Genomic DNA, 27,321 nt, shown 5'->3' with positions numbered 1-27,321 from the left:
CTTGCACAATAAATTGCCATGGCAACAGTATTTAAGATATCAAATATCCCTTTACAATTTTACATCAGCAGTGTCTTGACATTTTTCTAAAGAATTTTGAAGCAATTCATGTAAACACAAGAGGGCTATTTCAAAGTCTGATAAAATTGCTTTACTCCTGGTGCCAGTTGCAGGCACTATGACCGTGACCCATAATAGCTGCATAAATGTGATCAGACCCCATTACCAAACATACAGCTGAATTTTCATCAAAATCATATAATGCACACAGAAGATATAAATATCAGTTTGCAATTTATTATCTTCAGTGTCTTGGCATAATATTGCCCAAGTTTGGTGCCAGTCACATGAATTCCCTTGGAGGAGTATTCAAAAGTTTAGGGCCTGCAATTTTCAAAAAAATGCACATTCAATCCAAAATGGCCAACTTCCTGCTGGGTGGAGCTAATGACTGTAATTTTTTTAATGTTGTCGGGCTTGATGAGAACAATATATGTAGCAATTTTGGTGACTATAGAAGAAACTGACCCCACCACTTTTGTCAAAAAGTGGCGCTACAGAGCTCCCCAGCCACGCCCATGTGTTAACATTTGCCCAGACCTTATGGCCGATAACTCTTATGTGTGTGCAAAATATAATGAAAATTCAATCATGCCAAGTACCTCAAAACATGTGAATATACATAAAAAGGAATAATGACATTTAATGCATTGCCATGGCAACAGTATTTAAGATATCAAGAATCCCTTCAGAATTTTAAATCTGCACTGTCTTGACATTATTCTAAAAAAAATTGAAGCAATTCAGGTAAACATAAGAGGGATATTTCAAAGTCTGTTTAAAGTGCCACACTTCTTTCCGCCAGTTGGCGGTGCTACGACTGCGACCCACAATATCCACATCAATGTAATCAGCCTGCAAGGCCAAAATTTGGCTAAATTTTGATGTAAATCACACAACGCACGCTGAAGATACGAGACACCTTTTTCCCATTTTTTTACATTAATTTATCACGTCGCCATGGCAACATCGTTCGATATATCAAAAATCTGTTGACAATTTAGCATCGTCAATGTCTTGGCATGATGTCACCCACATTTGGTACCTGTAACATGAAATCCCTAGGAGGAGTATTTCAAATTCCAGAACATGCATTTTTCAAACAATCCAAAATGGCTGACTTCCTGTTGGGTGGAGCTTATGACTGTCAGCACAAAAGTTGTCCGCTTGATGAGATCTATATGTGTACAAAGTTTGGTGATGGTAGCCAACATGCCCGTCTTCTAGGTTGCGCCGGTAGCCCACATGTCCCCCCCCCAGCCTTAATGTCCAATGACTCTGATGTGTTTGCAAACTAGAGGTGGGGGAAAAAATCGTTTCAGCGATGCATCATGATTCATACTCAAACGATTCTAAACCGATTCTCAAAAGAATCAGAATCGATTCTGAGTTCAGTTTAAATCACGGCAGAGCAGTAGCGCATGCCAAAGACAGATGTAGATGCGAGTTAAGTGCATACACTAAAGTCAAGTGCACAAACACGACTGTTTGCAGACCAGCTGTATCAAACACATGACCATTTGTGCCCGAATGAAACTACGATCCTGAAATTCTTTCACAAACTCATGGAAAAAGCAACGGGAGAGTTTATTCGTGATAACAAGCCAATAAACAACATGAAAGATGACCCATTATTGCACTGATTTGCACACAACGGTGGAAAACACAGAAGAAAGTTCGGGAGATGTTGGTGATGTTTTCATTTAATTCTATTTTTTCCCCCCCGATGCCTTTCTCTTCTCTTGCATGCTCTCCATTTCATTGGCTTTTGTCATTGCCGATAACTCGCTTGTCAGGACAGTGCGCACACCTGATGATAAAGGTTTGAAATACATCGTAGCTATTGCGACAGGGTTGTGCAATCTTCTACTCGCAGAGATGGAACAGTGCATACGAGCCGCTTGATAAATTTCTGAAGCAACAACTGCGCTATTTAAACCACTTTACTATCACCTGTGCAGGTGAGGAGAGGAGAAGCTGACAGCTGCAGCAACTTAACCAGCAACTTCCAGTTGTGGTTAAAAATTTAAATGAATAGCATGGCATAGATTCATTTTAAATAATAATGAAATACTATTAAATGATTTTCAATGCTTAAACAAACAACAACAACAACAACAACAACAACAATAATAATAATAATAATAATAATAATAATAATAATATAATCAGTTGAAGTAATAGTATTCAGTGTGTTTTGATGGAGAACCAATATTTTTTTTCTTGTGTTTTTAAGAGATTTTTTTATAAGGTTCTAAAGAAAGAAACTGAAAAACTGAGATACTCTTTTAAACTAGAGAACCATTTATTTAATCTTGTGGATGTTCCATGTTTTGTTCACAGCTCATACTGAATGTAAAAGGCCAGTTTATGTAATGTGACTCATTCTGATTTTTTAAAACAGCTGTTAAATAAAAAGCTGAAAGGGAAAAACTAGAGAGTAAAAAATTTTTTTTGAAGAAACTGAAAAAAGAAAGAAATTGAAGGACAAGATTCATCGTGATGCATCGAGAATCATTTTATAATCGAATTGTTACCCTTTGAATCGTAATTGAATCGAATTATTAGGCCAGTGAAGATTCACACATCTGTTGCAAACTTTCAAGAATGTTCATGCATTTTAAGTACCCCAAAAGTACCGAAACCCTTGAAAAGAAGAAGAAGAATCTTTAGAAGAACAATAGGGGCTCCGCACTTTCAGTGTTTGGGCCCTAAATATCCCACATCCGAATTTGAATGGAACGCAACATAAATGGGTGGAGTTTAGGACCGCGCGGAAGTCGCTGCTTTTAGTGGGTCCTTTAACTCTGACACGCAGTAGAGTAACACATAGGTGTGAACGAATGCCTGGACTTTTCTGCATGTTTGCACAGAATTTCATTAAACATTTCAGTAATAAAACAACTACATGACACAAGGCTGTTAATTTGAACTAAAAAGCTTATTGTTTGCTAATGTTATCCAGAGAACGGTACGTTTAGCTTTACTCCAGTTCACAGCGCTGCATTTGATTATTAAAACAGAAGTCTACAACATCTCGTTTGACTTAATGGAGCTGAAAGTCGCTGTTCTCCTCACGCTCATACATGCTGTATGTGGTCAGTTAGAGGATGTGATTATTGATCGATACGCGATACCAACGCACTGCTCGAGAGAGGTCCAGATCGGAGATTATGTTCGCTATCATTATAACGGCACATTCACGGACGGACGGAAGTTTGATTCGAGGTGAGTGAGATCATCAGATCACTGCAGCATTCTTTTGAAAGATTAATGAAGCTCTTTATGATATAAACTAGAGACAATTTGATTAGTGAGGGACACTGTAGGACACGGGTCTTAAATGAGAAGATTGTTGAAATCTTTAAAACTGAGGGTGTAGTTATAGTTAATGATTGCTTGGGCAATGCCTTTTGAAGGCAGACTTTTTAATGAATAAGATTATTTCATTTAAACTTAAAATGTAAAAGTCAGACAAGCTTTCTATAATGGTACAAGGCCATTATTCTTTTTCTTCAGAGCCTGTGTGTTCCTGGCATAGAGGCCATTCACTTAAAACATTATAAAAGTGTAAAAATGTGGCCTCTGAAAATTCCTGTGAAGGCTAAATGGTACAGATTTGAAAATCATTATTCACCTTATGTGCCAGAGAAACTAGGGCGCAGCCATCTTGAAAATGTTGTCTTGGAACTTCCGTTGTAGCAGATCTCTATAGATATCTGTGGTGTTGATGTCGAAGTATAAATAGCTAGCGAAATGGAATTACAGAGTTTAGAGTTGTCAAAATCCATTGTGAGTATTTTAAAGTGTTCATGGGATTTCATAACAACTGGAAACAGAGCAGGAAGATTTTAAAACAAGAGTACATTCATAAATACACAAGATCCTACCTTCAAGCTGTGGATGTACTGATGTGCCCATATGCTCATTAAACTCCAAGAGACAACACAGAGTCATTAAAAATATCTCGTACAACACCTCTGACCATCTTTTCGTGTCATTCACCCATCGTGTTATTGTTAAGATGAGTAGATTTTTTTGAGCGTTAAACCGGGACGGGGTAGGGGTGCAACCAGGGCCGGCCCAGGCTCTGTTGGCACTCTTGGCGAGATTTTAGATTGGCGCCAAAATGCAGTGATATTTGTGTTTGCTGGGATTCAAGGAAATTCAAGCACTCAATGAATGATGCACAATTTTCTGAAATGTATACTGATGGGAACATTCTGTGATTGCTTGAAGTTTTGCTGCTACTTTTCTATCATATGTTAGTAAAACTGAATAAAATTATTAATTGATTATTTTACCATACTTCAATGCGGTGGTAATTTAGTATTCAATTTAACACTCTACATCAGGAGTCTGGTTTAAAATAAAATATTCAGAAATTATAGATTCTAAAAGCTTATTTTAATGTTTGCCGCAAAGTGGATAACGTTGTTTTATTCTGAAAAAATTATCAACCTGTTTACATGCTCATATTTCATGATGTGAGTCTCGTCAATGGTTTGTTTGGCATCCCTTTCAGCACACAACTGAATAAAACAGGCTGCATGACACTGATAAATTATTACTGCCAGAGTAACATTAGCATACAGGTGTGAGGGACTTAAGCATTTCACAAATAACACAAAGAACAAACATATTCCTCTCTCACTTGGTTTTGCTCACGTGTCCCCTCCGTGTGCGAATGATGCGAAGATCTATTGGGATTCTACTAAATTTCATCATTGAAAAGGTTTGCTCGCAGACTTGGCACTAAACAGCACACATATCCTCACGAATGGACACATAGTTCAGTTCAACTTTATTGTCAGACTCAGAGTCCATTAGCAAACATACAACATTATAACACACAGACTAGATACAATACATACAATAAAAATAGAAAAAAGACATTGCCACATTTTATAAAAGACAGTTATACCAATGTTTTCATAGAAGTGACTGGTATCGTACAACACTAAGCCTTGGATTTGACAGCAGCATAATAATGGCGTCCTGAGAATCATCCAGTCGACAGATAAATTTATACATCAGATTTCTCAATAGAGCCTGGAAAGTGTTGACTCTTGCATTACAAAACAAGTCACTTACACTACACCACCTAGGTTTTTTAAGCAAGATCCGCATACAAGTTCAAGTTCAAGTTTATTTATAAAGCACATTTAAAAACAACAAATGTTGTAACCAAAGTGCCGTACAAATAAAATAAATAAATAAAATTAAATAAAATTAAAGAATACTAATACCAGAATTAAATAGAATTTTCAAAGTGTTAAAAGAACAAACTAATAAAACATTGTAAAACATACAAATAAAAACCCCTATACTTCTCAAACAACTTCATAGGCTATAGAGAAAAAAATGTGTCTTCAATCTAGATTTAAATATGGCCAATGAGGAAGAAGACCTAACAACAAATGGAAGTGCATTCCACAACCTGGGGGCCGCAACTACAAACGCCCAATCACTTTTGGTTTTCAAACATGAACGAGGAACGGAGAGGAGTAACTGATTTGATGATCGAAGAGACCTAGGTGCAGAATGTGGTTGAAGTAGATCAGCAATGTACTGAGGGGCTAGACGATGCAAGGCCTTATAAACATACAGCAGAACCTTAAATTTAACTCTGTAACGAACTGGAAGCCAATGTATGGAAGCGAGAACAGGGGTGATATGCTCTCTTTTCTTAGTACCCATTAGAAGTCTAGCTGCTGCATTTTGGACTACTTGCAGATGTGAAAAAGAAGACTGAGACAAACCCACATATAAGGCGTTGCAGTAATCCAGCCAGGATGTAATAAGAGCATGAATCACTATTTCCAAGTCCTTCTGTGAGAGAAACTGTTTTAATTTAGCAATGGACCTGAGATGAAAAAAGCTTACTTTAACAACAGCATGTATCTGCTTATCAACTAATAAATCAGAATCAAAGATGACACCCAAGTTCTTAACTCTATTGTGCAAGGTTAAAGACAGAGTACCTAACTGATTTGCAATGTCAACGATACATAACGAAGAGCCAAAAGCAATGACCTCAGTTTTATTCTCATTAAGCATGAGGAAGTTTTCAGATATCCATAATTTAACTTCCTCAAGACAAGAGATGAGATTACTGATGGAACAACAATCGTTAGACCTGACAGGAAGGTAAAATTGTGTGTCATCAGCATAACAATGATAAGCGACACTGTACTTCTGAAAGATAGAGCCTAGAGGAAGCATATGCAGAGGACCCAACATGGAGCCTTGTGGGATGCCACATGTGATCAGTGTTGAGGATGAGAAGTGATTATCAATACTGATAGAAAAAGTTATTTCCTTAAGATATGAGGAAAACCAGTTTAATGCAACTCCCTGGATGCCAACCACTCTCTCAAGATGATTTAAAAGAATGGAGTGATCAATCGTGTCAAATGCTGCACTGAGGTCTAAAAGTATTAAAATGGCCCCGTTGCCAGAATACAGGGAAACTAAAATATCATTGGTCACCTTTAAGAGTGCAGTCTCAGTACTATGCAGTGACCTAAAGCCTGATTGAAATTTGTCAGATAAGAATAGAGCTGCGAATAAACCACCTTTTCCAAGATTTTGGATAGAAAAGGCAATTTTAAAATAGGCCTATAATTCTTAAAAACTGTAGGGTCAAGATGAGGTTTTTTCAGCAGAGGCTGAACCACAGCATGTTTAAAGCTGGCAGGAACCACTCCATTTCTCAGAGAACTGTTGATTATGGCTAGCATAATGGGGGCAACAGAATTAAAAACATCTTTGAGCAACTGTGATGTTATGAAATCAATAGAAGAATTAGCAGTTTTCATTAACAAAATTATATCCGACAGTTGAGCAAATGAGACTGGGTCAAAGTGACTGAAAGAACTGGGAGGCACCGTGGGTTCAGAGTGAATCACAACTGGGCCCAAGATATATGTTCTAATGTCCTGAATTTTGTCAATAAAAAAATTCAAGAAACTTTTCACATGTCTCAGGGGTTGCATCTGGATAGCCCACAGGGGAAGGGTTCAGAACGGAATCAATTGTATAAAAAATGATCTTAGGCCTATGGGCATTTTTAGCAATTATTTCAGAGAAGTAATTAGATTTTGCAGTCTTGACGGAGACTTGATACTGCTTTAAGGAATCACAAAACATTTCAATGAAACCTTAAGTTTATCCTTCTTCCACTTACGCTCTGCCTTCCTACATTCCTGCTTAATAGAGCGAGTATGCTCATTAAGCCAAGGCTGGATGCCTGACATATTTTTATATCTCAGTGACTTTAAAGGAGCCACCTGGTCTAAAATGGCAGTGCAAGTTGTATTAAAGACTTCAACCAACTGTGAGGTGTCTGAAGTACAAGTAATAACATCTGTGTTATGAGACAGATAAGCAGAAGCATACACCTCTGTAAACTGTGTAACTGTGGGAGAATGAGCACAGGGGCTGGAGATACAGAATGTGGCTGCACAGACTCAAATAAAACAAAACTATGGTCAGAGATTCCAGAATCTACTACCACAAGATTGGTCACATGAAGACCAGAGGTTAATACCAAATCAAGAGTATGACCCTTTACATGAGTAGGGCCTGAAACTAACTGTGTGAGATTAAAGGAATCCACCATACATAAAAAAATCCTTGACTGTGTTTGGCAGCATACGTGAATATTAAAATCTCCCAGAATTAACAGCTTGTCAAAACGAGGTACCAGGGATGATAAGAGTTCTGAGAATTAAAAAATAAAATCCTTATTATATTTAGGAGGTCTATACACTAGAGCACAGAGAACAGGACATATTGGATTGATTTTCATTAGCTGCACTTCGAAACTTGAAAATCCATTAACAGGCAAAAGTCTGCAGCGATACTGATTACTGAACGCAGAAGCTAGACCCCCACCGTGGCCAACAGACCTTGGTGAGTTATAATAGGTACAGTTAGCAGGAGTCAATTCACCCAGAGGGATGACATCACTATTGTTTAGCCAGGCCTCTGTCAAGAATAAAAAGTCCAAATACTTAGAACTAAAAAAGTCATTCAAAATGAAGGATTTGTTAGAGACAGACCTGACATTAATTAATGCCATTTTAAAAGGAGAGGAGGCTGTAGTTGAAGGTGCATTTGTGGCTGACACAGTTTTCACAGGAGAGTATTCCAGTAAGCAAATATGATCAAAGCTGATACCACCGCTCGCAGCAACCGGTCTATTGGTGAGACGACGGGTAGTTGACCATAATGACGGAATACAGTTGTTGGAGGCATGGCAGGTATAAGACTTCTCATAAGTGCGATGAGACCCCCGATGAAATATAGAATGAGTTTAGATGCAACAGATCCAAAGTAGTGTAAAAATACATCCCATTTATGCCGATGCACAGCAGAGCAGGCGGGTAGTATGAGTTTTGCCCTATGAAAGGCCAGTCCAATAAAACTGCAATAAAAACAAAAAGGAGAAGCCAGAACCAATCCATCTACCTGGTTAAGACACTGCGAAGCCAGCACCGTAAGCAGCGAGGGCTCGTGAGCCAGTTTGAAATATCAGACAGTAGAGTCCACAGATCTAAAGGTGGTCCCGCATCGAATCCACATAAACTGAACCAGCAGATAGTTAGCTGTAGAGCGAGTTCATTCCAAAGGTGAGTAGCACATAAACCAACACCATGGCATTCATAAAAAATCCTATGGCAATCACAGTTCAGTGAGATCCAAATTGAATCTAAGTGAAGTAGCGGCAACAGTAAAATAAAACAAAACAAAACACGCACAACAATACACCGGAGAGTAGCGGCAGACAGACACGCCAGTGTTCACGTCCGTGTACACACTATTAGTATTTTGTATAATTAGGATTATTAGTATACAGTCGTTATAGGCAACCTGAAGCTTGTGTAGGCTTGCCTTTTTAAACTTAGCCCACAAGGGAGCAGTGTAGAGAGGAGTGCAAAATGCTCTAAAGCAATGGTTCTCAACTGGTTTTGCTTCAGGACCCAGATTTTACATTGGAAATCAAGTGGCGACCCACCATAGTGAAAATGTTTTGTTCTTGGTTTACAAGTATAAGGCCATTCATCAAGTGACATTATTTTCTGTTGTTGACATCAACAATAAAAGTGACAGGAAGTTTTCTCTCCCCCCTTTTAACAATTTAAGAAAATATTTATTTATATGAGCCCATTATTATCCCATTTGTTTCTAATTTTAAACATCATTCAAACAGAACATACATATTACACATACATATAGGCTAACATGGTTAGGTCAATGTAGCTAGTCTTAAATAATAGTAATAATAATAAATTATAGTATATATATATATATATATATATATATATATATATATATATATATATATAAAAAATACTAGCTGAAACATTTTAAACTTTAACTACAACTGTTGATATAAATATGAGGTCTAATAGATTCTAACGATAGATTAATTCATGCGAAGCTATAACATGTTGTCAAAATATAACAATTACTTTTACTCATGAAACAATTTTGTAAAGGTGATTATGTGTAATGAGAGAATTGTTGTATTGTTGCGCGTGCGCGCCAGAGAGAAGAGTAGATCGTGATCGCGATTCCGTTACACTCGTGTGAAAGCTTTAAGCGCACCGCGAAAATATCGCAGTGCAGATGAGAAGCATTTAGCTGAATGAGAGAGTATCATTAAATTTGCCTCGGTAGTCCTAAATAGGCTATCACTTGGGCGGCTGCCGAAATATCTTCAATGGGAGAACCATGGCATTGTTTTTTCCCTGCTGTCCGTGACCCAGTCTGAATAGACCTGCGACCCACCAGTTGAGAAACACTGCTCTAAAGAGACTTATCTTAACATGATATGAAAACATGTTGAATTTTCTTGCCAACATATTAGCTTCAGCATATAACACACAACGCTGCCTATACATATCATTGTCATCATACATTTGATCGGTAATGAAGTGCCCCAGCTATTTTGTTTTATTACAAATACATAGTATTTGCCCTGACAAATAAAAATCTTATCTCCTTTTGTTCTACATATCATGTCAACACTCTTTTTAGCATTGTATTGCACTATGGCTGCATCACACTTTTCTTTGAGTAGAATATTGCTCTATTGAGCACTATGTATTTTATTAAATTTTTTTCGAAGAGGAGAGAGAGTGCGCGCATACTCGCATACATGGTTGCCAGATTGCATAAATTAAGTATGACATAAGGCGAAATATTTCCTATTTGTGCATGTATAAATCTCTGATTGGGGTGTTGCATCTATTATCTGGCAACCCTGAGCATATTAAAAGCTTGTGGATGCGCGATTGGTCCCAAAGCCAGATAAATTAAAGAACAAATAAAAAACGTTCATGATAAACTGACCCGCGGGCAGTAGTTTGCCCTGGTCTGCAATTGAGGGTGCTCTAAGGTTTGTTTGAGGGTGTTAAGCATGAATGCTTTAGACCAGTGTTTCTCAACTGGTTTTGCTTCGGGACCCAGATTTTACACTGGACATCAAGTGACGACCCACCATAGTAAAAAAACATAACCTATATTTAATGTATCCTGGATAGCATTTTTTTTAATCTAACATAGTTTTGTTCATGGTTTTCAAGTATAAATGCATTTATCAAGTGACATATTTTTGGTTGATGTCAACAACAAAAATAAGTTATATTCCCCTTTTTTAAAAGTTGATGAGCATATTAATTTATATAAGCCCAATTTATATATTTTCCAGTTTATTTCCTAATATCAAACATCATTCTAACAGAAAATATATTACAAAGGAGGAAAACTTTTTTTATTCATAATTTGTCCAAATCTTGGAGGTCCAGATTTTAAAGCCCTTTATGTATTTGGCCTTATATTTGCAGTGTAATGATATATAAGTACAGGCATAAGACCATGATGGCCCCTCATTACCATAGCTCGGAAAATCTAGCTAGTCTTTCTAATAATAATAATAATAATAATAATAATAAATTATAGTGTTCATGAAAAATAGTATAGATTCTACCTAATAGAGTATTTAATATGAAACTATAACATTTGTCAAAAGATAACATTTACTGTTACTACTGTAAAATCGTGAAACATTTCTGTATAGGTAATGATGTAATTTTAAAAACAAAAACTTTATTTTGGCACATAGCACAGTGTTGCTATGTTCCACCTCACTGCTGTGTATAATGTCAGGGCTGCCTGTTTGAGAGGTTTGACTTCCTCCATAGTGATTTAAACTTGAAAAGTTCTCACTAGAATTCAAATGGGCATTGATGCGTGGCGAGCGCGCGCACCAGAGATACAGTAGCCTAGATCATTACACTCGCATGAAAAACGAGCTTAATCGCACAGCAAAATATCGCGTTGCAGATGAGAAGTCTTTTTGCGTGTATAAAGTGCTGAAATTTTAAATGGGAGAACAATGGTATGTTCTTTCCCTGCTGTCCGCGTCCCAGTCCGAATAGACCTGCGACCACTTTTGGGTCGTGACCCACCAGTTGAGAAACACTGCTTTAGACTACAGTCCTAATCATGGTCTCTTTTAAAAGAAGACACTGGAGTTTTTTTGGTGAAATGAAAGCAAGCAGCAATATAACTGAAATCAAAACAACATTATAGAAGCTTAAAGGTGCAATATGTAACAATGTTCATGTACATTTTTTTTTTTGCCAATGTGTGAACGGCTTGTAATGCAACTTAAAAAATTAGCCCTTCCCAGACTTCCTAGGTTGCCTATTAAAGCCTGTAGACTGATTTTCATGCAAAGGGAGCGGGTTGCTTTTGCCAGGAAAATCCAAAGGATGTGACGTTTATGCGTGCTTCCGAGAGCCGTGCCTCAGACAGTAATAGCTTCTCTTCCACTATTCAACAGCGACAACAAACTGCAACACTAACGTTATGTTAGAGATGGAATCCAGCAAATGTCCAGCTCCCAGCACAACACCGACTCCTACACAAACTCAGAGTAAGCCAAAAAATAAAAAATAAAAAAAGTTACCTTCTGAATCCAGTCTGGCTAGGCAGGAACATGATTGTGGTCAAGCGAAAACTAGGGTGAACATCGGCAGGGCATTTGATTCCTGGGGGAAACTTCATTCGGTTTTGGAGATCAAAACCGATGCTGAATTGGCATTCTTCTTAATGGACAGGTAAACTTACATAACTGCAAAGCATGTGAAATATAGTGCCATAAGGATTGATCTATGTAATTTTAGCTAACTTGATCTTGCCTGCTAACGCTGATGAATTGCAAGCTACCTTGCTTTGTAACTTTCAAATAATTTCAATGATCTTCTCTTTATACTAAAAGTCAGGTATACAGGATAAATGTAAGCAAATATGCTGGTTTCTTATTCATAGTACAACATATGACATACAATAGTGCAACATAACAGTGCAACAGTCAACTGTCTGGTATAGTTCGGTAGTATGTAGCTGTATGTGTGTATCAGTATGCTATGTTAGCTGATAAGTAGTTTTAGTTTAGTCTCAAAGATTGTAGTAAAACAATCATAATTGTGTTATTTTAATTATGCTACCTCATCTGTCAGCATGATGCCGGTGGATAATGTTCAGTCTCTTTGTACGTTACGTCATTGTTTTGGCTGATGCTCGCTCACTCGTGTCCCAATGGAGTGTGTGCACTAGCATGAGCATGAGCAACAGGTAGGGGGCTGCAGTTTACTTAACGGCCACAGGTGTCACTAATAACAAGGGTTTCTGAATCTTACATACTGCACCTTTAAGTTTATTTGAATAAAATACATTGCACTTAACTTGCACTAAACTTAAATAAAACAAGCAAAAACGGCCTACCGTGTCCGTTAAGAGGTTCTAAATAAGCAATTTCAAAGTAGTAAATAAACATCAATGGCTGACATGAACAGTCGTTAACTTGTGATTCTTACCTTTTATATTGCTCTTTTTTTTTCTGCTCCTCTTCTTTTGGCCACTTCCTGCCTTTTGCACCTGATAATTTGGTTCTTTTTTCACTCATTTTGTCCACATATGATAAGAATCTGATTATAATATAATCGTGTAGCGCTACTGTTCAATATATGGGTAGAGGGGTGCACAGTCGTCACGAGAGGGTGCATTTAAAAAAAAAATAATAATAATAATGTAGCGTCTCTCTGTCATTTTGGGCCCTAGGCAACCACTTATGTCTCCTATGCCATGGGCCGGCCCTGGGTGCAACTGTATTTATACATATGTGAAAGTGTATATTTTATTTTATATTACGTTTACAACTATTTATATCACATTTAAGCCTCTAAAAAATTTGTGGTGACAAATTAATTTTAATTTTCTTTAATGTTGAACTTGGATGTGTAATAATACGAGCTGTCACTGGAAATTTAATATCAACTACACATTTTAACACATTATTAACAAGTTGAAACCTAAAAATGAAGCAGAATTACACGTATAACAATTAAACGCTTGTATTATGAAAAAGTTAATTGTGTCTGAATGTGATCTGCCAGGCCCAATTTACCTCCACGGGTGTGACAGAGAAAACACCTCACTAGCATTTTCACGTAATAAAGGGGTGCTGTAGACTCGCATCATCAACTCTTGGTGAAAAATACTTTCCGTGCTCCCACACATAATTCATAATTCGGAAGAGCAGAGTGCGGAAAAGGGGCAGGGCTGAATAAGGTGAATAGTACACAGAATTTTCCATGCTGCTCTACTGCATGATATAATTTTGTAATGGCATGTCATAACATGAACTGAAAGACCCTTTAGCCCTCTTTCTCTCTTTCTCTCTCTCTCTCTCTCTCTCTCACTCTCAGTCTGGATAAGGGTTTTCCAATCGTTGGCCAAGTCGGTGTCGAATCTAAAGTTATCCCGGGTTTGGATAAAGGAGTTCAGGGAATGTGTGTGAACGAGCGGAGGAAGGTCACCATACCACCTCACCTCGCCTATGGAGTCTTGGGAGCTGGTAACATTGTCTTCTGCTTTTCTGTAAAAATAAATAAATAACCTCCTAAGACCCGAGCATGACTGTGGTGTGCATTTTTTCATTTCCCTTTTTGATTTGTAACTAGTAACACCTTATAAACATGCAAAATAAATAAATAAATTCTAGAGCAAATAGTTAGCGGGACTAATTTGTAAATTAAATTATTTTTTATTTTTTTATCAAATTGTTTATTATATTTCCAGGAGTGTTAATTCATGTTTTTGAGATGTTACAGACATTACAGCTAATTTTCTATAAAGATGCTTTGGAACAATGTGTATTGGGAAAAGCACAAAAGCTACACATAAAAAAGATTTGACTTGATTTGACTTTTTATTTACCTAAATGCCTGATTAAGTTCGTGTGACCGAAACGTTGCAATAAAAGTTTTGTGATATTCTTTGCAAGCTAAGGTAGTGTGCTGTATTTTTTCTTTTTTTGAGTTATTGGTTCCAGCATTGGAAAAGTACATCAAAACTGTTAAGCCCCATTCACACCGCGGGCGGCATTGTTGCTTGGTGTCGCTAGAAGCCCCATTCACACCACCAGCGGCATAGCGCGACGCAGCAACACGATCCCATTCATTTTCAATGAGAGCACAGTGATTTCCGTTGACGTGGGCTGTCGTGACTGTTGGCAGCAGAGATTGCTGTGGGGAGCGACAAGTCAAGTTGAGAAAATTTCACCTTTATGCAAATGATGAGCGCCATTTGCGAGCGACTACCAATGAGAGTGAAGACAGTGGAGCTCACGTCATCCGTCTCCAGGCAGGGTGAGATACTGGAGTCGACTGGAGTGCAGGAAAGACGGAGGAGAAGTTAAAAGTTTCTGTGAGCGATTTCACTGTTCTATATCATCTGTCTGTAACCACATACATGGATATGGGATAATAAAATGATGCATGGAAAACCGTGTCGGCATTCTGAGTGAGTTTGATTCATATATTGATATAACGTTCATCTCGTTTAATGATATGATGCATTAAGCACTGCTGCAGGTTATATACAGTGGATTCAGATTCACATTTTATGTTGCAGTCTTAAGCTAAAATGCTTTAAATCATTATTTTTTTTCACATCAATCTACAATCCATACTCCATAATGACAAAGCAAAAACCAGATTTTTGATAACTTTAAAAAAAAAAACTGAAATATCATTGTAACAGGTAAAGAATGGGCAAGGAGGAGGCGGGAACCGGCTGAACAGTGGACATAAGTTTTAATGACAAACTCAACTTAAAACAACATAAAACATAAGACACATGCACACAGTGGCCGCATACGTCTCTCTCTCGAACTGGCGTCTCCGGCTCCCATTTATCTCTCTCTCTCCCGCTGATCAGTTGACTCATTGCCGGCCGTGCACCCTCACGGCCCGGCCACACCCTCCTCCTTGTCACAATCATATTGACATAAGTATTCAGACACTTAACTCAGTAATTAGTTGAAGTGCCTTTGGCAGCAATTATAGCCTCAAGTGTTTTTGGGTATGATGCGACAAGCTTTGCACACCTGGATTTGAGATGTTCAATTGGGTTCATGTCCGGGATCTGGCTGGGCCACTCGAGGACATTCACAGAGTTGTCCACTCTTGCAGTGTCTTGGCTGTGTGCTTAGGATCATTGTCCTGTTGGAAGGTGAACCTTAAGCCCAGTCTGAGATCCTGAGCGCTCTGGATCAGATTTTCATTAAGGATATCTCTGTATTTTGCTGTGTTCAGCTTTCCTTCAACCCTGACCAGTCCCCCAGTCCCTGCTGCTGAAAAACACCCTCGCAGCGTGATGCTACCACCACCATGCTTCACCGTTGGGATGGTATTGCGCAGGTGATGAGCGGTGCCTGGTTTCCTCCAGACATGACGCTTGGAATTGAGGCCAAACAGTTCAATCTTCGTTTCATCAGACCAGAGAATCTTGTTTCTCACAGTCTGAGAGTCCTTTAGGTGCTTTTTTGCTAATTCCAAGCGGGCTTTCATGTGTCTTGCACTGAGGAGAGGCTTCCGTATACGTCTGGCCACCAGATCAGTGGAGTGTTGCAGTGATGGTTGTCCTTCTGCAAGTTTCTCCCATCTCCACACATGATCTCTGGAGCTCAACCAGAGCGACCATCAGGTTCTTGGTCACCTCTCTTACAAAGGCCCTTCTCCAAGATTGCTCAGTTTGGCCGGGCGGCCAGCTCTAGGATGAGTCCTGGTCAGAGTATGTGAGTGGAGTGGAGCGACAACAGATTCGCCTCCACGCTCAAAACATTCTTTGATTACTCCGCTCCAGCTCCACTCCGGGTTGTCCATTTCCCCCTGCATGTTCTCTCCATGGCAAAATTAGCGCCTAACTCCCTCTCCACTGTGAAGTTATTTCAGTATGCTTTTAAATATCACAACCTTCAAGATGTATTAAATTAAAAATAAATACACAATACTAGACAAAAAGCTACAATGTGCTTTATTGGAACACTAACATTAGCCCAAGACTAAATTAAATTATTTTTATAGCTTATGTAGGAGCCAAATGTAATGATTGTTCAAACCACTAGATGGCATTGTGCACCAGTGGTGTAGGTGTGGTCACCTGAGGGACAGGTGGCGGGAACATATGGTTCTTACCATAGATCCATATGTCTTTTAAACTCTGTAAGATATATATTCCATTAAATGGACAACAAAGCAGTTGAAATGGATATCGCTGTGTGGACATTATTTATTCCAACTAAGAACATCTTATCACCTTGCCCTGGCTTATCTGAAAGCCAATACAAAGTAAGGACCTTCTCGGACTAAGAGGATATCGTTTGGAATAGAGTTTCCTTGTGCATTGGAATGGATGAAGGAATTCTGTGAATGGAAAAGGTTTCGACTTGCGCATATGGCAGAGTGAGTGACTACTATTAGAGTGTGGATTGCTTACCTGATGTGTTGCAGAGTCTTGCTGTATTGAACTGAACAGAGTGTTTATGCTTTAAACTTGAGAATGCGGAGAAGTCTCCGAAGCCCTACGAAACGCCTGTGAGTGAACCTCTACTTCTTTGAGCGATATTTATTGCATTATGAGATGATGATACGGGACGAAGTTTGAAGTTTGAATTGCGGCCTGAGTTCGAATGATTATGTTGTTCTACCATCAACAATGCTTTCGGCTTGCTACATTTTGTTGTGTTGAAGTGGATCTCACTCTGTTCAATATTAATTTCTTCGCTTTGTGGTATTGAACATGCTTTTAAAGGAAATGCGCTTATGTGTGCAATGAGCGTTATTGGAAAAATGAATGATGACGAATTCACGAGTGCATAGGATGATGCCGATGATGTTGAAAGTAATTCAGTGCATGGCCATGCTGTTATTGAAAGAAACAGTGCTGCTGAAACAGAGAAAAGAGTAAGGAAAATGACTCACAAGGGTGTTTCATTGTCTGTTGAGAATTTGCAAAGGCAATGTAAATCAAAGTTCACTCAAGCAAATAAAGTTAAACAAAGGGTCAGTGATCTTCTTTCTGGAAAAGTGACCAAAGAAACAGTTTCTGATGTGCAAAAATATTTTCGGAGTTTTGAAACACTGTGCAAAGATGCCATTGAAACTCATAATTCATTGCTGGAAATGCCAATGCTTCAAACTGAGTATGAACAGCAACAAAGGTGGCTTGTCGGCAAAATGAAAGAAAATAATGAGTTTATCACCGATGTCAAACAATGGTTATCAGATGCTGGAGTTTTATATGATGATGGAATATCCTTAATAGACACAAATATAAATCCTGATGACAGTGTATCCAATGCTTAAAAGAAAGGATCTCGCTTTTAAACCCATTCCTCATCTGGTTCTTCGAAGGCTTCAAGCACTGCATCTGCTCGTCTCAAAGCTAAAGCTGAAAAGGCAGCCCTTTAGCAATCCGTAGCCGCATTAAAGAAATTGCATGTTCTTGAGGCCAAAGAGGAAGATCTCCAAAGACAAAAGGAGAAACTGTGGAGAGAAAAGGAACAATTACAAATGGAATCAAAATTAGCTGCTGCTACTGCAAAATTGTCTGTGCTGGAATCAAGTGAAGGAAGTGTTGAAGGAATGAGTGAGGAAGAGGATCCAATGAATGCATATTATGTGAAGCATGTAAAATTATGTACATCAAATAAATGCTCTAACCCAAAGGTGCCTTTACAACAAAGAAATGTAAGTTCTCAACATGACAATTTGACTGTACGTCCAAAGGAGAGATTAGGCATGCAAACTCCAGCTTCAAGGCACTGTAAACTTTCATTTGAAAAGCAGCTAAATTTAAGTTCCTACGGGCCTGAAGATAACATTCACACACAATATTTGTTGCCTCCTCAAATTACTACTCACGTTTCTGCTCAAAGTCCTACCTTGTATGATGTTGTACAGGTGCAAAATAACATTACTGCTCAATTGTTTCAACAGCAAGCTTTGGTTTCTCTTCCACCTTGAAGGATATTGGAGTTTGATGGAGATCCATTGCAGTATGGCTCTTTTATTAAAGCTTTTGAACAAGCCATTGAGAAGAAAACAGGTGACAAGCAAGAATGTCTTTACTATCTAGAGCGATATACAAGAGGACGGCCAAGAGAGTTAGTCCATAGTTGTCACAATGTGAGAGCTGATCAAGGATATGATCAAGCAAAGAATCTGCTCAATGAACATTTTGGTAGTGAAATTAAAGTAACAGCAGCATAAATGGAGAAGGTCATGAGCTGGCCTATGATCAAGTTTGAAGATGTTGATGCTTTGGAGTCTTTTTCAATTTTTCTGAGAAACTGTTGTAATGTAATGGAAGATTTACAGCATATGGACGAAATGAATGTTCCATCTAACCTTCGACTCATTGCGATGAAGCTGCCTTACAAGTTTTGAGAAAAGTGGAGGGCTGCTGCCTGTGAGCTACAGGAGCGTTGCGGCAACAGGGCCATGTTTTCTGATTTGGTGAGGTTTACTGAGCATCAGGTAAAGATTCTTTCTGATCCATTGTTTGGAGATCTACACAGTGGACATGCATCCTCTTCATTTCATGTCAAAGCTAAGCCTAAATCTACCAGCAAAGGTCTTGCAACTGATGCAGCTGTTCATACTGTTTCAGAGTCGTGTCCATCTGAAGTACAAATTAACTGTACTAGTCCTGCTCAACCAAAAGACAACAGTAAAATGTGTATTGCCTGTAAAAGTTGTCATTCATTGGAAAGGTGTTCTCGTCTAAAGAACATAACACACAGAGAAAAACTGAACATCTTAAAAGAAAATAGATCCTGTTTTGGGTGCTTGAAGACTGGACATGTAAGTAAAGATTGCAGAAACCCATTAATCTGTGATGTTTGCGATCAAAGGCATCCCACCTTGCTTCACATAGAAACCAAAGGCAAACCATCACCATTACTAGTAAAAAATGCTCTTGCTACTTTGCAGGCTTGTGGTCAAACTGGGGCCAGGAACAAGGAGTGTGTTCTGTCTATCATTCCAGTACAAGTTAAGGCAAAGTCAGTTGGCAAGTTTGTCAACGCCTATGCGTTTTTGGATCCTGGAAGTTCAGCCAGTTTCTGTACAGAACATCTTATGAGAAAACTGAATCTTACAGGAACAAGAAGCTCCATACTGCTCCGTACTTTAGGCCAAGAAAGGTCGGTAGACACGTTCATGCTTCGCAGTCTTCAAATTTTAAGCATAGATGGACAGACTTTTGTGGATTTACCAGAGCTGTATACTCAAGAATCAATGCCTGTGAGCAAAAATAACATTCTGACTCAGGATGACTTGAAGGATTACCCATATCTGGAGAGTATCAGAATCCCCAGTTTTAATGCAGAGGTGGAACTGTTGATTGGTATCAATGCATCAAATCTTATGGAACTGTGGGAAATCATTAACAGCCAAGGCAGGGGACCCTATGCTGTCAAGACCCTATTGGGGTGGGTTGTGAATGGGCCACTAAGAGGTGGTAATAGTGACAAAGGAAAGACTGGCTGTCCTGTAATCACTGCCAATAGGATCTCAGTTACCAGGCTGGAGGTTCTGTTGATTGCTCAGTATAATCATGATTTTAATGAGAAACTGTCAGATGATGATGTTACTATGTCCAGAAATGACCAACAGTTCATGGAAATAATGGAAATCACAATCAAGTTTGAAGAGGGTCATTATTGTATAGACTTTTAAGTTTCCTGATGTCATCATGCCAAACAACTGCAGTGTTGCAGAACAGCGTGTCCTGGGTCTACAAAGGAAGTTTAAAAGAAATCGAGAATATCAGCAAGAGTATACATCTTTTCTGTCTGAAGATATTGACAAGGGATATGCAGAGGTAGTACCACCTCACCAGTTGAAATGAGAAGATGGTAAGGTTTGATACATATCACACCACAGTGTATATCATCTGCAAAAGAAAACTCTAAGACTAGTGTTCGATTGTTGTGCAGTGTTTAAAGGAACCTCTCTGAATGGTCACCTGCTGCAGGGTCCCTATCTCACCAACTCTCTGCTGGGAGTTCTTACGAGGTTCAGACAGGAGCCTGTTGCTTTGATAGCTTATATACAATCCATGTTTCATCAGGTAAAGGTTTCTCAGAAACATGTGGACTTCCTGCGATTTTTGTGGTATCCTAGTGGTGATGTTACACAGAATGCTATGAAATATAGGATGAAAGTTCATCTTTTTGGGGCCGTGTCCTCACCCAGCTGTGCTAACTATGCATTGAGGAGGATCGTACAAACCATCAAGCACAGTTTGACCTTTGTGTTTTGAATACTATTCTTCAGAACTTTTATATGGATGACTGTTTAACATCTTTGCCTACAGAAACTGAAGCACTCCATATGGCTCAGAATCTCATTGCTGCTTGTGCCAAGGGAGGATTTCAGTTGTCAAAATGGATGAGTAATAGTCGTGTCATTATGTCCAGCATTACAGAGGAACATAGATCAAAGGCAATCAAAGAGCTTGACTTGGATAAATATGTCAAGAGAAAGAGTGCCAGTGCAAAGAGTACTTGATCTGCACTGGTGCACTGAAAAGGATAAATTCACCTTTAGGTTATCTATAAAGGAGCATCCTCACACAAGACGTGTCATGCTGTCTGTGGTTAGTTCCATCTATGACCCCTTGGGGTTTCTGTCACCATTTACTCTGCCTGTAAAACAGGTGCTCCAAGAAATGTGCAAGTGCAGTGTTGGCTGGGATGATAAGATTCCACAGGCCTTCTCTCAGCAATGGACGAGATGGCTGGCTAACTTGCACTGTATAGCAGAACTGAAAGTAGACCGGTGTGTAAAGCCAAGGACTTGACCATCCGAACACGCTCAGCTCCACCACCTCTCTGATGCCAGTGAGTGTAGCTATGGGACAGTGTCATACTTGAGGTTGGTGAATAGTGGAAAAAGGTCTGCAGTTGCATTTATGTTAGGAAAGTCAAGAGTTGCTCCATTAAAGCAGATGACAATCCCGAGGTTGGAACTTGTGGCTGCTGTTCTCGAAGGTACAAGTTGATAGAATGCTAAAAAGGGAGTTGCAGATTAATTTGGACTCATCGGTGTTCTGGACAGACAGCATGACTGTACTGAGATATATCCAAAATGAAACTAAGCGGTTCCACACCTTTGTAGGAAATAGAGTGGCTGTCATAAGAGACTCAACAGATGTTGTACAATGGAGGCACATAAAGTCAGGTTTGAATCCAGCTGATGAGGCATCTAGGGGTCTTTGTGCTGAAGAATTTTTAGCATGTAAGGGATTGCTTAAGGGACCTGATTTTCTTTTAAAGGAAGAAGAAGAATGGCCCAAGTCCAACATGAATCAGTTGTTAATACCTCCAGATGACCCAGAGGTCAAAGTGGAATGCACTGCACATGCCTTTGCCTGTCAGGTTTCAAAGTCTCCTACCAGTCAGTTTCTAAGCTATTTTTCTGATTTTGCAAGACCTCTGTAGCATGGATGCTTAAGGTCAAGGAGATGCTTATGCAGCTTGTGAAACAGAGGAGGGCTTTACAGGCATCTACTTGTGCAAAAGATGTTCCAGACACTGAAGCAAATAGATTTCATGCAACAAGAAAGATGAAGGCCAAAATGGATGGCAAATCATTGACTGCTGATGATCTCATGAGAGCAGAAACTGCTATTATTCAGTATTATCAACAAGAGAGATTTTCTGATGAGATTATTGCATTGAAAGCAGGAGCTACTGTCAAGGAAAAAAAGTGACACCTTTAGGCTTGATCCAGTGCTGGAAAATGGTCTTTTGAGAGTAGGAGAGAGACTTGCTAAGGCTTCCATGCCTGAGGAAGAAAGACGTCCAGTTGTATTGTCTAAGGATCAGGCTATTTCTCAACTTATCTTGAAGCATATACATCAGCAACTGGGCCATTCAGGAAGAAATTATATGTTGTCATTTCTCCGTAAGCGTTACTGGATAACTAACGCTAATTCTGCTTGTTGAAAAATAATCTCTGACTATGTCAAATGTCGTCGTCTTCAAGGAAAGGTCGGAGGTCGGAGAGCAAAAAATGTCTGACTTGCCAGCAGAGAGAGTTTTACCTGATTTACCACCATTCACAAACGTTGGTGTTGACTACTTTGGGCCCATTGAAATCAAGAGAGGTCAAGGAACAGTTAAATGCTACGGGGTAATTTTCACCTGCATGGCAAGCAGGGCTGTACATCTTGAGATGGCTTATACTTTAAATACAGACTCCTGTATTAATGCCATTTGCCGGTTTATGCGCCGTCGTGGTCAAGTTGCCCAGTTGAGATCAGATAATGGTACAAATTTTGTCGGAGCTGAGGGAAGCAGTAGCTGGGTTAGACCATAACAAGATCCAGCATGCATTGTCATCAAGAGGACTTAAGTGGATATTCAACCCTCCTGCCGGGTCTCACATCGGCAGAATTTGGGAGAGGCTTATTCGGCTTGTGAAAAAGGTGTTGTATTCAACCATTAGACAACAATCTATGGATAATGAAAACTTTCAAACTCTTCTGTGTGAGAGAAGCAATCCTTAATGCTCGTCCCATTATGAAAACCTCTGATGACGTGAATGATATTGAGGCACTTGCGCCTAATCATGTTCTCCTTCTAAAGTCTAAACCACTAATGATTCCTGGAGTTTTCGATGAAGGAGATTTGTACATCAAGAAACAATGGAGACAGGTACAATACTTGTCAGATCACTTCTGGAAAAGATAGGTAAGGGGATATTTACCATTACTACAAGAGAGACAGAAATGGATAAAACCACGAAGAAGCTTTACTGTGGGAGACATTGTTGCTATCATGGATCCTGTAGCTCTTTGCAGCTCCTGGTTGATGGGAAGAGTAATTAAACCCTATACTGATAAAAATGGATTTGTTCGATCAGTCCAATTTAAGACAAAAACAGGGCAGCTGGATAGGCCTGTGTCCAAAATCTGTTTATTGCTGGAAGCTGAGCACTGAAGCTGAATCAGATTCCCGTACAAAGACATTTATGGCTCCTTTTATATATATTTTGTTAATTGTGAATTTACATTATTACAATTATGGGGCTGGGGTGTAGGAGCCAAATGTAATGATTGTTCAAACCACTAGATGGCGGTGTGCACCAGGGGTGTAGGTGTGGTCACCTGAGGGACAGGTGGCAGGAACATATTGTTCTTACCATAGACCACGTGCCTTTAAACTCTGTAAGATATATATTCCATTAAATGGACAACAAAGCAGTTGAAATGGATATTGCTGTGTGGACATTATTTATTCCAAACTATGAGTAAAGAACATCTTATCATCTTGTCCTGGCTTATAGGAAAGCCATTACAGCTTACTTTTGAAACATGTCGGCAGCATTCTGTGGGTTTGATCAATTAAATAAATTACTAGATGAAAAAAACAACAATAAAATAAAAAATATAAATGACCAAACAAACAAACAAAAAATACCAGAAAAAAAACAAAACATTAAATCAAATTAACAATAAAATAAAAAAAAAAAACATTATTAGGCCTATGTATTATTGCCTATTATTTTATATTATTGCACTTCTTTTAATTAACCTTGCGCTATAATTCTGTGAACGAAAAAATTACATTATCAGAATGTTCTACACTTTTTTTTTTTTTAAATTTTTATCAAAAAGCAAAATTATTTGTCTAATGCAGATTTCACTTTTAGAAAAACTATCATTTTAAAAAGATTTAAAATTTATCTGTTCGTGTCTGCTGAGCTTCTTCATCTGTAAAATGTGTAATTCATAAATTAATTTACGGCACTAAAATAAATTTAGATGGCAATCGGTTAAAGTCAAACTATGCAATATTAACATATAGATTAGTTCAGTTGGTGTTTTAGGTCATTAAAAGTTCAGTTCTATTTAATATGGGACATAATAGCCTACAGTTAAGATTGAGATGCATTAGATTAGAATGATGATATTATTATTCAAAATATTTAATAGGGGATATATATATATATATATACACATACAGTGTTGAGAGGGTTACTTTTGTATTCCACTACAGATTACAGAATACATGCTGTAAAATGTAATTTGCAACGTATTCCGTGAGATTACTCAAGGTCAGTAATGTATTCTAAATACTTTGGATTACTTCTTCAGCACTGGTAGATTTTTTTCACTTGTTTTGACTATAAAAACTCTGCCAGTATGGTAAGACAAAATACACTTGTTAAAAATACATTCTCTGAAAAACCTAAATATCTTATGCAGTGTTGTTTCTAAAACAAGATAAATCATACTGATCTTGTTTTAAGGATTTTTTGATATTTTTACAGGAAAACAATACAAAAATTATTATCAAGAATATGATTTTTGCCCTAATATCAAAGGTCTTACTAGAAAAAAAGAAATTATGATCCAACGTGAATTTTCTTGATGATAAAAAAAAATATGATCGTGCCTGGTAACGTGCATGTAAAATGGCTAGAAATAGCATTTTATCTTAGTGTAAAGCTGACAATTTACACAAGGTTTATTTATATTTCTTCTGCTCAAACTTACTTCAAACTTATTCTCTCTCTGCTCATATGAATGTATCACATCATAAGAAAGTGTTTCACTGCTGTTCAAATGCACTTTGGATCGCATCATTTATATGTATAAATGTTTTCCATCTGAAAGGACTAAATATTAAATGAAACAAATGACAATAAAATGCAAAGTAATCTCTTCAGTAATCAAAATACTTTTTGAATGTTACTGTATTGCAATGACCAATTATTTAAATTGTAACTGTAGTGGAATACAGTTACTTATATTTTGTAATTTAAATACATAATCCTGTTACGTGGATTCCGTTACTATATATATATATATATATATAATGTATATATACATGTATGTATGAACATATTACTGATCTTTAGATTTTCTCTCCACATGTGAACGGATTATCATTGTTTTTTCTGGACACGCCTTTTAGAATTTCACAACAAACACTTGATTGTGGCAATCACCTCCCCAGTCGTGTTCTCCTTCACCTTCCCATCATTAATTATCAATATATGCCAGTTGATGTAGGAATAAAGAGACGAGACACAAGCATGTAGTTAAGTCTAGCTTTACCACAAACTTAACTCAATAATAGGGAGCGTGAACACAGAAAGCGAAAGTAAACTTCGCACTGGAGTTCGAATTTTACCAAGTGCCAAAAGGTTTTAAATTTGTATAGATTTTTTTTATCACATTCTTTCTGGTTATATAATAAATTCCTTCTTTCCATCATGCCAGTAGTGTTTAACACTGCTTAACACATGGTGAATTATTGCATTAAAGGCCATTAGCAGGTGTTGTGCCTGTGATGTAGCATTAGTGGAGCGCTCTTGGAGCGAGAGAAAACAATGATGCTCCGATTTTTTTGAAAAACCCACTCCTCGCTTCAGGCAAAATAATGTTGCTCCGCTTACATACTCTGGTCCTGGTTGTTCCAAACTTCTTACATTTAAGAATTATGGAGGCCACTATGCTCTTGGGAACCTTCAGTGCCGCCGACATTTTTTTGTTGCCTTCCCCAGATCCGTGCTTCAACAAATCCTGTCTCTGAGCTCTGCAGGCAGTTCCTTTGTCCTCATGGCTTGGTTTTTGCTCTGATATGCATTTTCAGTTGTGAGACCTTATATAGACAGGTGTGTGCCCTTCCAAATCATGTCTAATCAATTGAATTTGCCACAGGTAGACTCCAGTTAAAGTGTAGAAACATCTAAAAGATGATCCAGAGAAATGGGATGCACCTGAGCTAACTTTCAAGTATTATAGCAAAGGGTCTGAATACTTATGTCAATGTGATATTTCAGTTTTTTCTTTTTAATAAATGTGCTTTTACAAGTTATCAAAATTGGGTTTTTGCTTTGTCATTATGGGGTATGGAGTGTATATTGATGTTAAAAAAATATATATTTAAAGCATTTTAGCATAAGGCTGCAACATAACAAAATGTGAAAAAAATGTCTGAATACTTTCTGAATGCACTGTAAAACGCTCTCCCCTGAAGAATATGTATTTTTAGAGGCAAAAGAACTGATTCCTTGTCAAATATGAATGAAATCTTGGTTTTAAGGCCTTTTCACACCGAATGACTGCTGTTATTACTTTCATGCCTTTACAATAGGTGGTGCTAATTGAAAAGCCATTTTACCCCGGTACTGTAAGTGGCGCAAAGCACTTTTCGTCTGGTCTGCCCTACGCCTATGACAGATGAGAAGAAGTATTTTACAAGCAGATTGAAAAAAGAAAACGTCTCCGGTCACACATGTAACCTCGGGTCCAGGAGATGAAGGGAACAAGACATTGCGAGAATTGCTTTGAGGATTCCTTCTCGGATTCCGCCGATGGGCTAGATGCCGGGCCGCCTTCCCCTCATGCTTGCCGTGGGCCTGGGAAGACAGGCCACCAGTGACGCCGCCGCCCCTCGTGCCGTGGACTTTGGAGGGGAGCGTGAGCAGCCGATTGACCCAGCTCCTGCCTGGGCCATCCTATGGACACAACCACGCCCTTCACGGAGCCCCGTTTCACCATGAGGATGCCAGATTCCCCCTTTATTATGAACACTATTCTCCCTTGGACACTTTATTACCCCTTTATGGACATTTTACTGTTCACCCTGCCACAGTGTGTAATGCCTGACAGGGCATAACAAATGCATAGATTGCTTTTCATCTGAATTAAATGGTGGGGGGAAAAAGGCTTGTAGGTGGACCACCTGAGCTTTTAACTATGTGGATAGAACCTTTTCTAGATTTAATGGTTGCCTTTGAATGGCCTGGTCTAAACTCTAGGCATAAGCTGTCGACCAGCAGCGCCTGCATATCACCCACCTGTTTAAATGAGGCCAGA

At 38.5% G+C, this 27,321-nt stretch overlaps 1 protein-coding gene across 2 annotated transcripts in view; it reads left to right on the top strand.

Annotated features, from left to right (window-relative positions):
* The first annotated feature begins 2,866 nt into the window (after positions 1-2,866).
* The window catches only part of fkbp10a (FKBP prolyl isomerase 10a), a 55,478-nt gene continuing 31,023 nt past the window's right edge, over positions 2,867-27,321 (top strand). For both annotated transcript variants that reach the window (XM_051663797.1, XM_051663798.1), the window contains exons 1-2: positions 2,867-3,288; positions 13,845-13,993. In XM_051663797.1, the coding sequence (XP_051519757.1) occupies positions 3,110-3,288; positions 13,845-13,993 (328 nt within the window). In that variant the 5' untranslated portion in view covers positions 2,867-3,109. The remainder of the gene's footprint in view (positions 3,289-13,844; positions 13,994-27,321) is intronic.

Source organism: Myxocyprinus asiaticus, chromosome 30 (assembly GCF_019703515.2).
Source record: "Myxocyprinus asiaticus isolate MX2 ecotype Aquarium Trade chromosome 30, UBuf_Myxa_2, whole genome shotgun sequence".
NCBI classification, from domain to species: domain Eukaryota; kingdom Metazoa; phylum Chordata; class Actinopteri; order Cypriniformes; family Catostomidae; genus Myxocyprinus; species Myxocyprinus asiaticus.
The sequence above is the reverse complement of the archived record's forward strand: the minus strand, read 5'-3'. Positions and strand labels throughout refer to the sequence as shown.